We start from the raw sequence: 20,542 nt of genomic DNA, 5'->3' as shown, positions 1-20,542 counted from the left end.
GCAAACCTAAACAATGTGATTCATATATTTGACTTTTGAACCCTGAAAAACGACTGAATTGCAGTCTGTTTGCAACGTGAAGCTAGTGTAAAGGAATCCTCTCTGTCTGTCCCTGCATTACAGATGTACTGGAGTGAGAAAGCACAGCAGCATGCAGATCCCAGCGCTCACTCATCACCTGGTGCATGAGCTGCATTGAGCTTACTGTCAATAAAAAGGGAACAATCCCACATAACCTTATATCCTGTCTTCTTCCATCTGTTTATCACTTCTATTGCACAAGACCACAATATTTCAGCACATCCCAGGAGTTGTTGATAATATTACAAGTAGTTGCTTTTTTTTTTTTTTTTGGCTAATATTTGATTATACAGGAGTGTTTCTCTATTTGAAATTGACAAGAAGAACGACTTCGGCAACAGTATGTTGTTCCCCATTTTTATTTTTCAGGTTTTTTATCCATGAGTGAGAATGTGCATTAAAAAAAACTTCTTTGGTACCTAAAAAAAAAAAACTTAAAAATAAGAAATAAGGCAACTACAGCATCAATTGATCTTAAACACAGCCAAATGAACACACATTGGTGGCATGCAACATGTGTCTGCCCTATTTCTAAGAAAGACCAGAAAAGCAAACCACCCACTTAGTTCACTTCCACTTTTTACTTTTTAGGTTCCTGTTCCTCCTCACTTACAACCTTAATTTGGGAGAGGAAAGCTGCATAAAGCATTTGTCTAAGGCAGGTGCAAATTCAACAGAAAACCAGATCGGGAAGTAGCTGCTATAAGGTGAAGTAGTAAAACAAGGTTGAAACTGGCCTAAAGCACATAACCATCAAGGATATTGTGATCAAGTTTTAACAGGAAACTTAAGGTCTTGTTTTTGCATTTGCTGACATTCAGTTGTTTCTCAAATTCAAGTAACAGATTTGTCAGGCAGATATGTCCACCCTAATCAAGAATCGATTGACATTCAGATGAAAAAAGTGGATTAGTAATCCACTGACGATTAGGGCTTTTTAATTTCCTGATAGAAGTGTGGTATGTATACTAATGACAAAGCATGTCATATTCTGCATGTGGTCATCCAGAAGGAGGGAAAAAAAAATCTTTTTAGGGGATACAATGAAGCCAGATGCATGAATTAACAACAAATACTTGGAACCAGGGAATACATGTACGTATATACCAATAACCTCCTTTTTCACCTAAAAATACTGCTTTTGCATCTACGTCACTGTTACCATGTGTTATGATTGGAGAGTTACTCTGCAAAAGGTTAATACTGCATTTTTATTGTTCTTTCTACTGTGTAACAAAAGTAAAACAGAGCATGGCTGTATATACATAATTGCGAAGTAAAAAAAAAGAATGAGTATTAAAAAACAGTTTATGCTTTCAGATTAACTCTACAGAATGGTGAGATATGAATGAACAAGTCAGAACAAAGAAATGCAAACTTGCCACTGTAAGTCAAGTTGACCAAAGAGTAAATTCTAGGTTGGAAATGATGCAGCCAAGAAACACAGGCCCATATCACACGTCCTTTCAAACATTTCTACGGTTTAACTTTTTTTTTTTTTTTTTTTTTTCCCCTAAAGTTGTTTGCTTGAGGTAAGCGATATATTTTGGCCTTGCAACTTAACTCCCCTTCTTCAGGCGCGCGTCGGAGCGGTTTCTTTCTCCTCCCCTGCTTGGGGTGCAGCCGAATGCTCACAGGATGCCATAGATGAAGATGGCCATGACGGCAGCACTGATCAGGCCAGAGATGGGCACTGTCACAAACCATGCCATGAAGATATTTCTGAAAAGACGCCAGTCTACAGCCTTCCTTGAACGCAGCCATCCTACTGCAACCACAGAGCCCACCTGGAAACACAGTTGTCATGTAAACCCCATCATCTTCTGTATATGTATGACTTCAAATTACGTGTCTGCATATATAAAATGTAAGGAGGAGTAAGTTGCTCTACATTTAGACTGTCTACTAAATTGTTTACTCAAACCTCCCTCAAACTAAACAGTCTCTTCTTCCATGTCTCAGTCAAGTTCCCAGACCACAGTGTTTGATCAACTTACCTTGCAGTGGGTGGTGGAGACAGGCAGGCCAATGTTAGAGGCTACCACGACAGTCAGGGCTGAGGCCAGTTCAATGCTGAAGCCACTGGAGGGGAATAAAAACAACACTTATGACCCTGAGCATGCCTGGTAAACTCAGACTCGTAATGTCTCTGGAGGATGTGGTTTTATGACTAAGAAGGAATAGGTTCTGTATGGTCCATGGTGTTTGTACCTTGAGGGGGTGATAGGGGTAAGGTCCCTGCCCATAGTCTGGATCACTCTACGACCCCACACCCAGAGTCCAACACAGATGCCAACTCCCCCGTACAGCAACAGCCAAATGGGTGTAGGTGCATTTGAAGTCACACTGCTGGATTCGTAAACAAGCCACAGAGCTACCAAAGGTCCAATGGCATTACTGCAGAGGAAAGAATCAGGTCATTTCAACACTGACAAAGATCATAATGTTGAGTATTACCTGAGATAAGTAAAAATGTCAACATGCAAGAGAGATCAAAGTGACACCTATCAGCCTGTTGACTAATGATACCACCTTAAAAGACTGCATACCTAACATCGTTTCCACCATGGGCGAATGATCCAAAGCATGCAGTGAGAATTTGGAGGAACTGAAAGAGAGTTGAGACTTCTGGCTTGTCTGCATCAAGTCTATCATCATCCAGAGAGCTTTGGCTGCTACCTGCATCCTCCTTCCCCATTTCTAGGCTCACATCACCCTCTCCCAGGCCATCGGGAGTCATGTGCTCTGCCACAGCATTGCAGTAGCTGGTGTAACTGTCCATGCGCACACGCTTCCTTTCCTGACCTCCTGACCCCACGCCCTTGTCACCATCCTCACTAGCACGGAAGTCCCCATCCTTATGCTTGAAGTCTCCGTGCATGCCAATGATTGCCATGGTATAGGAGGTGTAGCTGTTGTTGCGGCGGATGGGCCGGTCACTCCCCTCGCCCATGCAGTCGCCAACCTTGGCCAGATGGAGCTTGTGCAGGAGGTCCTTGTAGAGGCCAGAATCCTTGTGGACCGTATGGTACTGGCTGTAGCCATTACTTGGCATCTGTGCTGGCCTGTTGTTAAACTGAACCTGGCTGTTGAACTGGACCTGATTGGGAGCATTTGCAGAGCCACTGCTGTGCTGGACCTGATTGTTTGGCTGAACTTGTTTGGGAGCTGAAGAAAGGGATAAAATTGATAAATTAAAAACCACATGCATGTTATTTAATGTGACAGTTTTAATCACCACATGTACAGCAGCAGAAAAGTTATATGGCACATTTACCTCCATTGCTGTAGTCAGTGTCATCAGAATCTCCAATGTCAAATGCCACCTTGCGTTCTTTATTATCATCAACATCATCAGAATCTCCAATGTCGAAGGCAACCCTGCGCTCCTCATGAGTAGCCTTTGGCTGAGCAGAGGTGTTTTGATTGACAGATGGCGTGGTAGGTATAGATGTCTCCTTGGCAGTCTGCTTCAAGATCGGACAGTGAGCCTCTCTGAGTTCTCTCTTTTCCATCAGGGGGCTCTCAGAGGGACTGGAAGACTTGATATCTCCTAGTAGGGGAGGAATTAGAGTAAGACATTGCTTGAGCCATGTCCAAACATATACACATTACAACACAGAAATCCTAGCGTTGCTCATGTTCCCTTCCAACCTAAGCTGTAGGGGGTCATAACAATTACATAACCATTCAGTCTGGGAAATCCTTGTGCCATACGTGCAGTGTTACTTGTATTCAAAAACAAATGACTGTTTTCATAGAATCAGATAAATGGATCGTGACCTTACAAAGAACATATTTACACTACCCCTAGCAGCTTCACTTATGAAAGACAAACTCTGTGGGTCACATGACAATTGTTTCTGGTATTACATTGAATCAGATTTTCAGTACCAATATTTTCCATGTGATCTTAAATATTCTGACTCCACTGCCCACATTGCATCATTCAAACTGGTCAAGACCAGAGCTTAAGCAGTTGCTCTCAGCCTTGTCCTCACACATGCACTGCAAATGTCATGTGAAGACCTAAAGTCAACTTGGCTTATTTTAGTCTAGGAGGTAAAGACCAATTAGTGGATCACTATGACCCAATTAGGCTGCATGTCTACTGGCCAGATCATGTTTAGTCCAGTAAATCTGCTGTTTCTCTCCCTATAAGAGACAACATTCAAAGAATACGTTAAGTAACCTCATTCCAGACAGCCTCTGACAACCACATTAGTCAACATGGCAAAAATCAATGTTCTATTTAAAACTAATGCAAAACTAGATCAGGCATATACCATAGGTAGTGGTCGACAGCCATTCTGTGATCAACCTCTTTAGTTTAACAATACATTAACAAAAGAAAACAGAACTAAATTATTGTTAAAGGAAACAACAATGCAATACAATGATGGACCAGACTGAATGGTGATCCCCTTCAACAAAACTACATGTGTGTGGTGTGTAAATACTGAAGGCCACTAGATTTTTAACTCAGGATTGTAAACAGGGACACCAGAAAAAAAAAAACTAGTGACAATCCTCTAGATTTTTTTTTTTTTCAATTTCCTGGACTGAGTCTTCAGTGGATATAGGTTGAGGTTTCATGTGCAAAGCTAAATTCTTCACATATCTAGAGGCTTAAGAGAGGACTCTTTGTTTTAGTTGACGTCTGTTTATCCTGACCACTGGAATATGAGTCATCAGCTAAAAAACATAAAAGACAACTTACGTTCGATCTTCTTCTTGAGGCGTGGGCAAACAATAAACCAGACCACAATGGCGGTCACCAGAGAGCAGGCCAATGAGATGAGCAGGGTACCCCACCAAGCGATCTTGTCAAATCCAAGCACTGAAGAACCACCCAGTGCCACGGAAGAGACGCACACACAGGCAAACAGAAAAAGGCAGTTTTTTTAAAAAAAAAACAAGGCAGCAGGTGCTACCTTTCTTAATGGACAACATCAAGTTGCATTAAATTCAAGAAGACTGACAACTGGGCAGCTCTAAGTTTTTAAATATGAAGGGCAAGATGATACAGGAACAGGAGATATCAGGATAATGATCATTTCAGGAGGAATTTTAAGAGAATGCGCCACAGGACTGTAACTTGAGTAACACCTGACATGTATATGCCATCTTTTGGCTGCAGTAGTTAACACTGCATGATTGGCTGACTGCATTGCTTCATTGTGCCACATCCTAGTTAAATATGGAAAGCATGTGTACCCCTAGATGTGAACTGTTATGTAACACCTAATAGGTGAAAGAGCAAAAGTGTCACTGTGACCTCCAAGTGCCCTGCAAACAACTGCACATGAAAACTGAGCTCCTTAAATGGCGACATTACGTGAGGGGGAAAAAAATAGGAAATGAAAAAAGGAGGCATTCACTGGACCTGTTTGAGATAGCAATAAGGGCATCCTCTTGCCAAGCCTGCAGCAAAGCTGGTGCAACAGAGCAGTGGAAATGCAGCACATGCTGCCAGAAAGTAACTACTTAAATTTCCTTGGGGAAGCAGTCATCTTTGTCATACAGAGAGAATGCAAGACAGCAGTGTGATCAGGAGAAAACAAAAACAGGACAGGAGCTGCTGAAAATTCCAACACTACCTATGTTGAGGTGACCTTGGCCATGCAGTTATACAAAAAAAAGAAAAAAAAAAAAAACTTTCACCACCTCTGGACTGTTTGGGACATTTAAGACAAACAAAAGGAAGTCAGGGCCAAAGCAAAGCGATAAGTGTCTCGGTCACTGTGTTCACTCAAGGGCACAGTCCACACCACTCTCTCCACTGAGTCACGCTGCACCACGAGACCGCAGAGTGCCTAACTGATGTTTACTTAGTTACGCAATGAAAGCTCACTGTCTTCAGGACAGGCAAAAGAGAAAAAAAACCACAAGGTGGCTCTATAACAACTGAGTCTCTTGCAGCGGAATGAGACAGACAGGTGTGGTTCAACCAGGAATTGGTAGGCAGTAGCGTACATTCAAGAGAACGCAATGGAAAAGGAAAGAAAAAAGAACTCTACCACATGACAGAGGGGAAATCACACCATTCTCTGAGAACAGTCTTCATCACAGCTTGCAAAATATAGAAGAACAGAATTAAAAGCTAGCCTATGTCTAGCAGTCTGATAAACACTCCTACACAAAGCAGTGAGTCTATACCACAGCCATGTGTTGGGATGAATGGGACTGCACAGGAAGTGGAATTTAACCACAGCTGCGTTCCAAACCCCTCCCTGTAACCTCTGTATCCCGTGGCCTACTTTACACAATAACATGGTATGTTGTTGTTGATTTCTCCAGTACTTTACGTGCACTTCAGCACAAACCTTAATTGCAATGACTGTATGAATGACACCTCTGGTTATTGGCCCTTACTTTGTTTAAAACCAGGTGCAGCATTTATCAAGAGTATTGGGATTAAGTGACAGCTGCGTTAAGTATCATCACTGAGGGGATCTATAAGACTAGTATTCACTCCTCACAATAGGTATCTAGCCATAATACCAGTTAACAATAGCAGCCTCTGAAGATGCGTAGATCTTGTTTCAGAACCATGGCTCAGATCAACATATTAAACATTTGTTCTTTGATGAAAGTACCAGTTAAGTTGCACATTGTTTGGTGTCAACAGTGCCACAAGGTATTTAGGTAGCTGAATTTTTGTTTGATCTGTTTAGATCTAACAGATTGAAGGAGCCTGACATTTCCCTGAAGGCAGACATTTGAACGGTTCCTAATATCTGTAAGATGGCTAGAAAATTAGACAGTGACTGAAGATGTCACGTCTTCATTACCCAGCGATGAAAAGTTTAGGAGAGTTGGATTTATATCATAATTTTGTTTCCTAAAGTCTCACTTTAAACTGACTGGGGAAAAAAAGAAAACTCAGTGAATTCTAAAATGTGAAGTACAAAGCTTATATGTAAAAGATTGACAGTTGACCCCTAAATTCTTTGGCCTGACTTTTTGCACAGGCATAGTTGAGGTCTCTGGCACTGGTGTATATACTGAGTATAGGAATGTGATGTGGGATGCCTGGTGTCCAATCGCACCACTATGATTAGATCTAGGGTCTAACCCTGAGTACTATCATAGGAAACCAAATGTTCAGTTCTCGTTTGACTGCAGATACCACTGCTGCCTTCAAATGCATACATCAGCAATATTTAACTACTGCTGTCCAATGTTATCAGAGCGCCCATTGTAGTGTACTATCCTAAAATGGGCCTAGTAAAAAACTGTTAATGGTATGTTTAATCTTGAGGAAAAAACTATATACTACTTTAAACATTTTAATCAAACAATAGATGGTAACTTAGTTGTAATTCATTCTTTGTGTTGTTAAACACTGGGACCATCTCAGTGACACCTGCATGATCAGTTTCCCAGTTGCTTCGCAGGATTCACTTCTGTCTTGAGGCTTTAATAAACAATATGTGTATGATGACAGTTTGTCATCTACAGTATATAGTATTTTGGATGCTATGGTGTCCACAGGAATGTATAATATCCACCATTAATCTAGGCACAACTTCAAAGATGCAGTGGTTTTTTAGGGTACGTAAAATGCAATCTCGCACCTTTCTATATGTGAGGTACCCAAGTACAGGTCCTCATGTACAATGTGTGGACTTCACACAACTGTACATAATGTGCCTGATGTAACAGGGTTATGGACGTGAAGTGCACGTCATCTCCTCTCTGTGAGTGTACAGATGTGCATGCACACATCAGCACACCATATCTGGTCAAACTGGCCTGTAGCAGCCATTTAATGGCCCAGGCCAGTTAACATCTTGAACTGTTAGGCCCTGTAAAGAGAAAAACAAACAAAGGAGCAAAAGTTGCTCATTTAATAAAAGGGTTCTGGAAGACTAAGGCCAACAAGTATTCAGAGCATTATTATACTAATTCTGAGTAGCACAACTATGGCCATTTTGAACACTCTCGTTACTTCTCTTTTCTTCCTCCATGTCTGAAACGCACAGACAGTGACGTCCAGAGTTAAGTGAAATCTTATTTCCATCTCCCTGTTGTGCTCCACTCTAAAACTTCATTCCAGCTATGACCCACATAGAACCACAAGCAAGAGAGCCCAAAAAAACATGTTAAAATAAACACGGCTTCTGTGAAAACGGTAAACAGTCTGGTTAAGTCTGCGATACACGTGGGCATCTAGCTGTCTGAGGGAGCAGTTTATTTTAAACTGTGGCTGTGGGCAGGCATGCAGAGAAAAATGACTAAAACAATGATACTCACCCGGAGCTCCAGTGTACATGATGGAAAATAGGTTGATTCCCATGGTGATGGCATAGAAGACAGGCAGGGCCTTCAATCCATTAGGTACAGGGTCTTTCTGCAGGGATGCAACAACTCCAAGTGAGAACTACAAATTCCAGTATACATTTGAAATTGCCCCAATTTTGCTGTGAGGTTACAATTAACAGCATGATGTAACGGTTAACTAACGAATTAACAACCTTGGTATAGGCAGCAAACACTCCCTTAATTTTGTTTTGAGCACCAACTAGTTTAGCCATTAAAACTAGCCTAACTTGTTTAATCCACACCATCTACAAGTTAATAACAACCTTACCTTGCGTAAGATGAACATGCGCACAAAGTAGAAAACAATCCCTGACATTATTCCAGACAAAAGCGGACTCAGGAACCAGGAGCCAACTGTAAATTAAAGAAATATTAGCACTGTAAGATTCAGAAATTCAGTCATAAAAATCAATCTTAAAGTAAAGCCATCCTGACAACATCATTTGAAATTATATATAGGGTTCAAGCTAAGAGAATTCCTATTTTATTAGCACTATTCTAGCTCAAAACTAAAGCGTCATGAGATGTTTTCTAAGAATTGCTAAAATGCTTTCTTCTACTATTCCATGGAGGAAAAAAAATAATTTGCTTCAAGGAAATGCAATGCTGTTTTTTTCCCCTGCTATATCTATTAGAGATTTCTGTCTGATCCAGTCTAAATAGGAACTTAGCTTGTGTCTCAGGCTATGTCCTTTGGCAATTTAACTATAATGTAGCTATAATCATTGTCCTCTGTTGTCTATTTTGACAACATAGCTAATAGGCTCATGTAAGATTTCAAATCCCTCCCATAGATCAAGGACAACACATTTAACCTTTTTCTAATAGGTCTACATCAGATTTAGACTTAGAAGAGCACTTTCCTGAAAACAAACATCTAATGCAATAAATGAGTTGCAAAATTGCATCTGTTTCTGTATATTGCTGTAACTTAAATTGCTTCATGTTCTCTAGCTTTAGTAAGTACAGGAATGAAATCCGTTTTAGACATCTCAAATATTTTCCCATTTCTGTGTTGGCTTTGAATCTAAATGACAAATTTCTTACACTGGATTGTAGACAGATATTATAAAATGCCCTCAAGACAAAATAGTAGTAGCTCATATATACTTTTCCACTAGCAGTCACACCTTTCCATTACTTTCATATGATCTATGATGGAATTCAACCAGACCATGAGCACAATTGTAGGTCCAGTGATTAGAGTATGCCACTTACCAATACGGAGGAGTTCAAGCCACTGGACTCCTTGCTGGCCTTTGGCAACCAGCGAAAAGCCAATAGTAGCACCAACAATGCAGTGTGTTCCAGAGATTGGGAGCTTAAGAAAGGAGGCAGCCAGCTGCCACACAGCAGAACCTAATGAGAATTTATAAATTAGTTGTTAAACATTAGATTCAACAGGGTAACTTCATCTCAGCTTTACCATATATCTTTCCAGACAATTTTATTTAAAACAATAAAATAAAAAAATAAGTGTTTCAAATATGGGAAATAAATGTTACATAAGTCAAAATATGTGTGGAAATGGGCCAATTACAAAATTAGTTATCGTCTTAACATCTACATTTTCTAGATCTAAGAACCCAATAGTCCCAAGCTCTACATGCAACTAAGACCAGGGTTCAGTGACCGCAGGTTTAACTACAGACAAGATAAACTACAGATACTCACCAACCATGGCACTGACAGATCCAGCCATTAACACATGCTCAGAGCCATTGTACATGCCCACGTCGATGATACCCTTGCGGATGGTTTCGCTCACTTTGGCCCCAAGTAGCACAGAACCCAGAGTTTCGAACACTGTGGCCAGAATGCAGGCCTGGCGCAAGGTGACCACCCCAGAGCCCACGGCTGTGCCAAACGAGTTAGCAACATCATTGGCACCCACAGAAAAGGCTAAGATGAAGGCAATGATGAAGCCAACAATCAGCAGCCACATATACTCTGTCAGAGGAGTCTGGATTGGTAGCACTGCTGTGCTGGCCAGTATTATTGCAGTCACAGTTGCAGTTGTTGAAACCATGATTGTAGACTACAAAAGAATTGCTTCACAATTTTAAAAGGGAATGAATGTCTGTCAAAATAGCTATTTATCTAATGCTATTTCTAAACAGCAGCTATGAAAATAAAAGAGGTATAAGGTAAAATAAATAAATAGCTTCTCTTAAACCAGCCTGTCCTAACAGGCTTTCTTAGATTTAGCAGTGCAAACTAGTCAAAGGTTTATCTGGGACTGGCCAAAAAACAATTAAGGTAAACAGAGGTAAAGTGAGGGCTTATTGCTATCCTGTAATTAAACTAGATTTCTTGCTGTTCTGTGGGTGCTGCACTATCATGCAGAGTGAACGGACAGCCATTGTGCAACTGTGACTGCAGATGAGCAGGACATCCTGAAAAGACAAAATAGAAGAATACTTGCTTTAACAACAATTCCTACTATTTTAACTTTTTCTGAAGGCTCATAAAAAGACAGCAAAGACACTGCCAACACATAGAAGGAAATATAGGCATCATTGGGCAGATCTGCTTCTTTAAAAAGTCGATAAGATAAAACTGAAGCTGAAAAACCTGTAGTAAATGACTGGGCCGAAAGAACGACCTCTGGTAGCTGTCTTACGTAAAAACTCAGCCGGAAGCCATTTTTGGCAAATGTCGTAGGAAGTAAACGGGGATTAGGGAACACCACCGTCCTCTATTTTGACCCACACACTTTTATTAATGTTAGCTGCCGGTGACACCGTCACCACCAATACAGGTACGAGATATAATATCAAGAGACAACAAAGTTGTTTCTCGCTTGCGCACGTGTAATCATCCACTCAGAGAAAAGAACCCTGAGCACGAACGCATGTTCTTAGGGCTTCACGCGCCAGTGGAAACAGCTCGAGAGGCCTGGATTTTGACGTCAAATCTTTAATTTGTCGTAACGTCGTAGATGCTATAACAGCTAACGTTAAGTTACCGAGCGCATTATCCGCAGTTTTAATTAAGTCTGACGTGGTTTTTCGTAAAATACGTAACCGGATGTGACTCAGTTCGGAGAACACACGACACCGATGTGGTACCACCGACTGACTGGGTGGGCAGCGACCGTCGAGCTAATTGTAACGACCTGCCAAGCGTGTGCTGAACAGATGGTCAATACAGCTAACGTTAGCCTAACCCTAACCTAACCTTAGAGGAAACGACGGCTTGCATTGCGCCTTCAACCCTGCTTCGAGCTAAATGTTTCCCAATAACCAAAATATAGCCCTGAGTAAAACAAATGTTTAACCAACAACAAGTTATCGCTTTTTGTAGCAAACAGACCAGTCGTGTCATCTGTGTTATAAATGCAGCGTAACGTGAGTGGGTTGTTACTATTAAGCTAATATTAGCACGTCACGCTAACGCCGTAAGATGATGTTAGTTACGGCGTATGGTGAAGCAAACTAAGGAGCTTTGCATTTTGGTAGGAAGTCGATAAACTGTGAGACTCACCACACGTTGCAGTTGTCAGTCCTGAAGAATAACTTAGTCCTTGTTAGCCGGTAAGCTAATTAGCGCGCGCACAGACCGTATCGTTAGCGCGCGCGGGATAATAAAAAAATTAAACTGATTATGAAATATCTCCACCACCAAAAAGATGCCTGAAGTTCAAAATAAAAAGCTATAGATGACTGTCAAATCGGATGTAAAGTAAATCCGCGTTTATCTAGAAACCGCTCAGTTTGAATGAGAGCTTCGCTGCCGCATGCATAGAACTTGCTCGTGCCGGTGACAGGGGCGGGGGGGTTCTTTCTTTTAGTCGACACGCCCATTTACAAAGCCCCGCCCTCGTGTTGTCAACATGACCCGCCCCCCACCCTTTTTCTGGGGTCGATAGCGTTGCAAATAAACAAATAAAACCTAGTATTGATCTACTGTTACTACTGCTACTCACATACTTACTGTTATTAACCTAAATACAGTTTTGTACTTAACTTCCATTTTTATCCTTCCTCAGATTCTTTTCTAGTGTAAGGTAGTAACATCAGTACATTACATAAGGTCATGTGTAATATCAAATTCGATAATCAAATAAATAAAGCTAATAATCAAGTAAATAAATAAGGATTTTACATTACATTACACTGAAAGGAGCCTTTTTGCATAGCAAGTACATTTTATAAAACTGCCAATTTGCCATAATACTCATAGTTATAATACATATATACTTATACCTAGGTATTATAATATAGATGCTCTACGTTTTATCATAGCAGTACATACTACCTCATTTGTCATGTGACCACATTTCAAACCTGGTCGGCAAATAGACAACTCATCGACATAAACCACAACTACCCCTTAGTAAACACTGTTATAGGGAAACAGTGTCACGACACAGAAAAAAAACAACCGGCGGTCATGATGTTGTCTGCATTACAGAAGACTTATTGTCTATTGAAGTGCATTCTACTGGAAATAATAACATTCACCGTCCAACAAAAGTATTTTTCTTTGGTGATTGTTCTCTTGCGTTCACCAAGAGAGACGTGATACGCTGAATAAAAGGTGGTCTCAAAAATATGTTTGGTTCGTGGTTGAGTAAATGTGTTTTGTGTTTGCAGGCAGCAACGTGGAAAGAAGTGAGAATTAATGAAAAAACATTGTGGTTATTTCATAACATGGGGTAATGCTGTAATAAGAACATGTAACACATGTAATTATTTAAGGTCACTCCCTTTATTGTCTCGCCCTACTTGACGTCACCTCTTTTGATGACTGGAAATTCCTTACCACCAGTCTTTTGGGTAATGTTTACAGTCATCCGAGATCATTTGTAAACGTGTTTTTTTTTTCTCCGACCACCTGACAAACCATGTCACAAATAAAGAAGTAGCGATTGCTATCGCACAAATGTCTCAAAATGGTTAGCGTTAGAGCCCAAGACTCGAGAGTAGATTCTGTGTGAGCTGAAGTGCTATATCCTGGAACTGTCAATGCCAAAAAAAAAGGACTAGAAATCCATCTTTACTGATGGTTTAATAGACTACCTTCCACACCAAGAGGCCTGAATAGATTATACAGCAGTAAAGACCTAATTCAAAAGTAGGCTACTCGAAATCACCGGTTATGCTGCTTCATCTTTAACTGTGTGTTCAATTCAAATATTGTTATTCTAACACCCTAGAGCAGTCCGAGCAGTGCTGTGTTTGTACGAGGTTCTTTAAAAACATCTTGTCTCTTAGTCATATGATGCTAAAATATGCACACACTCACTCATTCACTCACTCACGCTCTCTCTCTCTCACACTCACCCACTCACACACACACACACACACACACACACAGTCCAATGGATGCAACTAATTCAGGGCCTGGATGGGTAAATTATGTATTTCAGTTACACCATCTTAATCAATGTGATGATACTATGAGACAAGTGTTGTTTTGTTACATCTGGCTTGGATGATGATAAAGGGATTTGACATGTTTGGCTGCACACTATAAATGAATGAATGGTAATTGTATGGCAGGTTGGAAAAAAGGAAACATAATACATTTATAATAGGATTTTGTTTCCACTGATTCCCTAAAAGCCCAATGATTACAAAGAAGTATTTTAATGTAGTATACTGAACATACACTAGCGTATCTCTCCTGTGCATTTTTGTTTTAAACTAATCTTAAGGCTATATATTTTTAACTGTGGACAAAGAACTTAGACTGTCCACAGGCTTCTAGGTTGTTCTACAGTAATATTTATTGTTTTCTGCATGGTTAGATGCCGCCATCTAGCGTATATTCCTGTAATTTTTTTTTCTCTGCTTATACAGGCATCAATCTTTTTCACTGCAGATCATGTCAAACCTACTCTTTTCCTATAAACTTCAGAGATTTTTAGTAAATATATGCACTAGCTGTCACCCTGACGAAGTGTTAGACTATTAAGTAACACAATTAATCACTGTTCCTTCAAATGAATGTCAAATAATAACCACAAATAATACATACAAATACGTTTTTGTTTTAAGAGTTTATAGCAACAGGGTTATGGGTTTTTTAAAAAAAACACAAATGTGTAACTGATGTTGCTTAGATCCTCAAATTACACACAGTGACACAGTGTTTATTTTAAATTGCACCGCTGGTGGGCGACTTTCACTTCCTCTCCCCAGCTTTCAGTTGACACTGATCCTGTATTTTTTTATTATTATTATTTTTATAAAAACCCTCCTAAACTATAATAGGAGACCTGAGCAACTGGGACTCCGGATCCAATCTCGTCCTATCGAAAAAAGCTGGAAACAAGTCCTTTGCAGGAAAGAGAATTTTTCTACTTGCTGGACAAACGCACATGCTGGTACCGAAGCAGTCAGACTTCAGACAGGCACCCGCTACAACCAATCAAAGCTGCCCTAGAACAACAAAACGTCCAATGAACGTCGGCCTCAGAATGTCTAAGGCGGGATTTCCGTGAGGGTGTGAGGGGCAGTAGGAAGAGGTCAAACGCAAGAGTTTGAGCAACGTGAGGCTGTTTTCAGTAAAGCAACACAGGTAGACAAGCGTGTCCGAGTTAAGAGAGATTACATAGTTCACATAGTTAATCGCCTCACAAGTATGTGCGGCGGTGCTGGAGTGTAGTTCGTGTTGCAGTAGCCGGCGGTTAATAGATTCACGTTACGTTAGCTAGCTAATGCTAACGTGACATGACGCGTGTTCACGGACAGCTTTTTAATTAACGTTAACTTACAGTCTGAATTTAAAACATGACTTTTGCTAGTCAGTAGTTCTTATTGCCATCCATATAGAGGTAATGCACGGTGCATCTTCACACAGCATTAGCTTTGGCTGCTAAGCACGTTAGCTAGCTGCTGCACTTGGTTGTGTGGCGTTTGTCTTTGGGAAGTTGTGTCGCGGTCATAGCTGTCATGTTTCACTCTGTGCCCCGTCGTCCGATCTGCGAGATCAGTGCGCATACAGTGAGGTTTCAGAGCAGCAGGTGTTTCAGGCGGACTGTAGAGGAGCGCAGTGCTAAGCTGGAGAGGGTCCCTTGGGTCGGCAGGAGCATGGGTCTGCTGTTGTCCTGGCTCCAAAGGGCATGTGTCGGTGCCAGTGAGGCCGCGGGATCTGGACCAAAGAGGAAGGGTTTACTGTCCATATTTGCAGACCACTGCAGCTTTGTGACAGGGCAGAGGCTCCGACGTGCTTGCCAGATTGGCGAACTTTACTCCAACCTGTACTCCGAGCGCACCAGGTGGACGTTGGTTGGGAACCTGTGGCGCAGACTTCAGAGCAAGCACGTTCCCAGTGGGAAACTGTTCGCGGCCCTGGCGGGTGTCTTCATGTGGGAGAATGAGAAGATCCAAGATGAGGAAATTCGCAGGTTGGCAATATTTCTTCAAACGCACATATGAATGTATGTGTGATCATACAACAGCGTGACACATTATAGGAAACCACTGAATAAAGTAGTGGAGAATATAGATTCATTCACCCTATTGAACAGTAGATTATGCAGTATCATGTTATACAGCAGCACACCATCAAAACACTAACTGCAATCTATACAAAGCGATGCTGAAGTTGTTCTGCAACTTCATATAGTTGTTTTTACTGTAAATGTGTCACACATCTACATATGCAGTGTTGCAGTGCATGTGTGATTTCACAGTGATCTCGAATGTCAGCTAAGCAGCATGCCAAATAACTGTGAGTGATTTTCTTTGTGCCTTTGAAGGTGTGGGCTTGAGCTGCAGGGTCTGGAGTTTGTAAAACGTCTAAGCTCACATTCAGGGACTGAGGCCAGACATCACGATCCTGGTTGGGAGGTTGTGGTGGAGAAGAAGGACTTCAGAGTGTGGAAGCGGCCTATTCCCAACAGTCACCTCTATGAGTACAGAGGTCAGCTAACTCAAATACTTACACGTGTGCTCAGGCCTCTGATAACACACACTGGACTTACCTTCTTTTGTGTTTTAAGTTTTTTCTTTGGTTGTGATAACATCATCTGAAAAGTCAGCATGCCTTATTTATGTTTTCCCTGCAGTACTGGGCTCCTACAGCGATGTCACACCAAGACAGTTCTTCAATGTTCAGGTACAGTCTTTTCAAATGAATCATTCTGTCATTCTGAGACAATTAAGGAGTGCAGCGATCTCCTGATTCCTGTAGTCTCAAATTATAAATATTGGGAAATGGAGTTACAATTCCAAATGTATATCCAAGTAATAAAGGAAGTTTGGTTGCAGTTTTATACATGTGATTATTTTATTCATGGATTGTGTTTGTTGTATGTGTATGGCAGTTTGTTTTATGTTTTCACTACTAACCTGTATCTTTCTGCTGCATGACAGCAACAGTAACAAGTGCTATTTTAAGCAACTTACCCTTTCCCTCAGTTGGATACAGAGTACAGGAAGAAGTGGGATTCTCTGGTTATCAAGCTTGAAGTGGTGGACCGAGAGGTCAGCACCGGCTCTGAGGTTGTGCACTGGGCTACACGTTTTCCTGTGAGTTTTTGTTGATTGTTGTGACACCTGTTTGCTCTTTGTAGTGTATTTACAGGGCCATTTTACTTTGTCTTTCGTTGTACAAACAAAATATGAAGTATATTTGCATGGACATTTGGTCAAGAGCAATAACATGTCAGGTTATATTCATCAGTTTGCATTTGAGATTGTCAGCTGTCATTTAATCTTGTTTAATCTCCTCTCACAGTATCCCATGTACTCAAGGGACTATGTGTATGTGCGGCGCTATAACGTTGATGTCGACAACAACCTGATGATCCTAATTTCCAGGCATGACTTTTCAAAATAATGAGCTTCTGGAGTTATTGATAAATTACTAAATTAACTTACTCCTGCACATGTGTAATTCTGTCATGTTTTTATAGAGCTGTGCAGCATCCCAGAGTCCCAGAGACTCAGGAATTTGTGAGAGTCCATTCATACCAGTCAAAGATGGTCATTCGCCCTCACAAGTCCTTTGATGAGGTTAGTTGTGAATACACGTATTGAATCCAACAACCATTGTGTTTTGAATCTGCTGTCTGATTTTGTGTTTTTCCTCAAAGAACGGATTTGATTACCTGCTGACCTACAGTGACGACCCTCAGACTGTCTTTCCTCGTTACTGTGTGAGCTGGATGGTGTCAAGTGGTGAGTTCTTTTTATACTGGTTAGGGCTTCACCTAACATAATATACAGACATATTTTCATAATCATATGTCTCAGAAGTCCCAAACCCATCCAGTATAATATAGATAATAAGGATGTTCTTCCTTTGTAACCTGTAGGTATGCCTGATTTTCTGGAGAAACTGCATGCTGCTGCCTTGAGGGCCAAGAACTTGGAAGTTGGAATACACGACTACGCAGGTGTCATTAAATCCAGCGACACCAACCGGCAGCCAAGCCAGGAGCGCCTCAGTGGAGAAAACCCACACACAGGTGGTCCTGGACAGATCTATGCTTGAGATGGATATTTTATAATCAGAGGTTATGTTGGTATGTTTTTAGTTGCACTAGAATCCAAGTCAAACCCTCCATACCCAACGTTTTGGGTGCCCTGAAAGAACTGCAAATGTAAGTTGCAACCACAATATACTGGAAGTCCATTCATAGACATTATTATATTGGTTGTAGATCTGATAACAGAAGAACAATGAACTGTACTGGGGAAAGTATTACTGTCATCTGGAGAAAATGTTAACATGCTGTGACAAACTGTTGAAACTGCTGGCCTGGGTGCAGTTTCTGCCAATGCCGCATGGCATAATTTTTTACATCCTGTGGTAATGATGTACATCCTGCAGTCATTGATAAGATTGAGACAAAATTTCTAATCACACAGATGTTTTTGCCAAAGCGCTCTTTGTTTCTTTTTAATGTTCTATGGCCTGTTTTCCGTTGTTTAACAAAGCTTGAATTTAAAGTTTGTTGAAATCTCATAACATCACTCTTTAAGTGTGAGTTGTTATAGTAATGGTTGTGCAGTATTGGACATAATGGGAACCATGACAGAGTTCTGGTTGACATTATCACTGAAACATAATGCTATAGCCCTACTGATATGCACTGACTGAAGTTTGTCTCTTCTCGGAACACTTTCTAACATGTGTCTTCATTTCATGGATTTAAAGCAGTTAGCTTCCTGTTTGCTTGCAGCGTGACTGGATGGTATGAATTTAAAACAATGAAAGGGATGCTGATCCTGAAACAAAAATGCCTAGTATTTGTGGCATGGCAATGGTTTGCTGTCAGCACAGTTTCACACTGTCTCACCATGTCTGTGTGATTAACTGCCAGCATTTATAAAAACAGCCTTCTGAATATAAACCAGTCCTTTAGCATTAGGGGCATAGTGTCTTAAAACAACCGCGTAAACCCTCAGATACAATGGTACTAATGTGTTTCTAGTAAGGCAACCCTGTTGGAGATGCAGTTTAATAAACCAGTGCCCTTTTGAGAGTAACAGAGGGTGCTTTAGCCACATCACAGTACATATGTTTGGGTTGTCCCATTTCAGCTCAGAAGTGAATTTGTTGCCGTGGTGTTAACAGCTGTCAGTTTAGTTTTCACTATTGGAATTATGGTTTTCTTCTTTTTTAACTGTAGATGATCTATTATAATTGTATGGGTTTTGTTATGAATGTGGGTCCTACTGAAACTCCATACAATTCATCCTTTTTACTTTTGTCATTTTTGCAGGGGGATGTTATAAGCACCGCATGGTGTGAAATAAAACAAGCCTAATAAAGTACTTTGTTTACAGCCTGACAATTTGGTATGCATATCTTGAAATCATTTTAAACACATCTCATCTGAAATGTAGTGTTATATTTGTCATAGGTATTAAATCAGGCTGACTACACTGTGGTTTCAAAATATCAGTGGGTGCCACCTTGTCATAGTGTTAATGTATCCCCTTTTTGTCAAAAATGTTTGTAATTTTATTTTGTAGTCAAGTATTTCCTGCTATTTAGTGTTAAAAATGGCAGTGTAAGATGTGAGGGAGAAAATGCTTTTTGTCTCTTGTGTTGTCACAGGTGTGAGGCTCCAGAAATCCTAATGACCCCAGTTAAACATTATGCAATGTTTGCTAATGTTCAGCTTGAGAATGTGACATTTTTATACAGTATCTTTTGTAGACACCTGTTTTTTTTTTTTTCCTGTAGGCAGCATAACAGTTGTGATTAATTACCACATGTAATTTAGGTTGAGGACAGAAGATTTATGCTGTGGATTTGAGCTCTGCACTTGTAACAATTTAATTTCAAGAATTTTTGAAATGGAAGTATGTGAACAAATAAACTTCAGCTCTTGACTGAAGAGCCCTCTTGGTTTCACCTCGTCTTGGTAGAGAAAAAAGTGATTAGTAGTCAACCACCACAGTCCACTCTAATGGGATGATCGGTAAACCCTGCATGCCTTGAATGAGATCAACAGACTACATGTCTGCTAAACTGGTAAGCATAACCAACTCTGCTGACAAAAACTATTCTACATACACCAATTAAACTTCAGTAGTAGAGATCACAATGCTGTCCCTAAGATTTAATACCTGTTGTTGTTTCAGTAGGACAATGTCGAAAAGCTTCTCCACGTGGCAATGACCCATCACACTTGATTCATCTTACATAAATAGGAAGGTGAGTTTTTTCAAATATATGTAAGCTGCAGCAATATTAGTGGTTTTAAATCTCAGGTTAAAATATTTATTTCTGGAACACATTTTTGTTGTAGCAAATTGAACGAGACCCACAGGTGGATGATAATCTTCAGATATTATGGAAGTACCAAATATGACTAAGGCTGTTTTATAAATTCTGACTTTATTTGTAAAATTTTTAAAAAGAAGTCAAACTTAAAAAAAAAATTGAAATACTTTATAAAAAAAAAAAAAAAAAAAAAAAAAAAACCTACCAAGATTAACCTTTGTACCCCTATGGTTCCCTTAAAGAACTTTCTCCCGATGTGCTGCAAGGTTAGGGGTTAGGGTTATGGTTAGGGTAGGGGGATTATAGTTATGGTCCAGGGGTTAGGATTAGGGGTTAGGTTTAGAGATGGTGTTAGGGTAAGGGGGTTATAGTTAGAGCACCCATGCGTGCACTGCTGCCATGTCTAGTATGTTACTACAGCGACTGTTAGCAATCTGTT

At 40.5% G+C, this 20,542-nt stretch overlaps 2 protein-coding genes across 2 annotated transcripts; one reads left to right on the top strand and one right to left on the bottom strand.

The window, feature by feature from the left end:
* Window positions 1-1,214: 1,214 nt before the first annotated feature.
* slc20a1b (solute carrier family 20 member 1b) lies at window positions 1,215-12,196 on the bottom strand. The gene is made up of 11 exons (XM_026296816.2): window positions 11,896-12,196; window positions 10,084-10,805; window positions 9,628-9,768; window positions 8,678-8,763; window positions 8,341-8,437; window positions 4,802-4,921; window positions 3,359-3,634; window positions 2,631-3,249; window positions 2,293-2,478; window positions 2,079-2,163; window positions 1,215-1,868 (listed from the first exon to the last, which is right to left on the bottom strand). Exons 2-11 carry the CDS (start codon window positions 10,436-10,438, stop codon window positions 1,713-1,715), a joined length of 2,121 nt encoding a protein of 706 aa, XP_026152601.1. The 5' UTR covers window positions 10,439-10,805; window positions 11,896-12,196; the 3' UTR covers window positions 1,215-1,712.
* Window positions 12,197-14,845: 2,649 nt separating this feature from the next.
* Window positions 14,846-19,719, top strand: stard7 (StAR related lipid transfer domain containing 7). The gene is made up of 8 exons (XM_026297947.2): window positions 14,846-15,766; window positions 16,121-16,284; window positions 16,430-16,479; window positions 16,782-16,892; window positions 17,101-17,183; window positions 17,279-17,378; window positions 17,459-17,543; window positions 17,681-19,719. The coding sequence occupies exons 1-8, from the start codon at window positions 15,312-15,314 to the stop codon at window positions 17,857-17,859; spliced, it is 1,227 nt and encodes a 408-aa protein (XP_026153732.1). The 5' UTR covers window positions 14,846-15,311; the 3' UTR covers window positions 17,860-19,719.
* The last annotated feature ends 823 nt before the right edge of the window (window positions 19,720-20,542 follow it).

The sequence above is a fragment of the Mastacembelus armatus genome, chromosome 12, assembly GCF_900324485.2.
Source record: "Mastacembelus armatus chromosome 12, fMasArm1.2, whole genome shotgun sequence".
NCBI lineage: Eukaryota > Metazoa > Chordata > Actinopteri > Synbranchiformes > Mastacembelidae > Mastacembelus > Mastacembelus armatus.
This window is presented reverse-complemented; position numbering and strand designations above follow the sequence as displayed.

Bases quoted from the DNA above. Each gene is read 5' to 3' on its own strand.
- slc20a1b (XM_026296816.2), bottom strand. From the start codon at position 10,438: ATGGTTTCAACAACTGCAACTGTGACTGCAATAATACTGGCCAGCACA. The intron at 4,922-8,340 runs GTGAGTATCATT...GTGGTTCTTCAG, and splicing joins CATGTACACTGGAGCTCCGG to TGCTTGGATTTGACAAGATC. The intron at 3,635-4,801 runs GTAAGTTGTCTT...CTCCCCTACTAG, and splicing joins CCTCAAGAAGAAGATCGAAC to GAGATATCAAGTCTTCCAGT.
- stard7 (XM_026297947.2), top strand. From the start codon at position 15,312: ATGTTTCACTCTGTGCCCCGTCGTCCGATCTGCGAGATCAGTGCGCAT. The intron at 16,480-16,781 runs GTACAGTCTTTT...CCTTTCCCTCAG, and splicing joins GACAGTTCTTCAATGTTCAG to TTGGATACAGAGTACAGGAA. The intron at 17,544-17,680 runs GTGAGTTCTTTT...TGTAACCTGTAG, and splicing joins GAGCTGGATGGTGTCAAGTG to GTATGCCTGATTTTCTGGAG.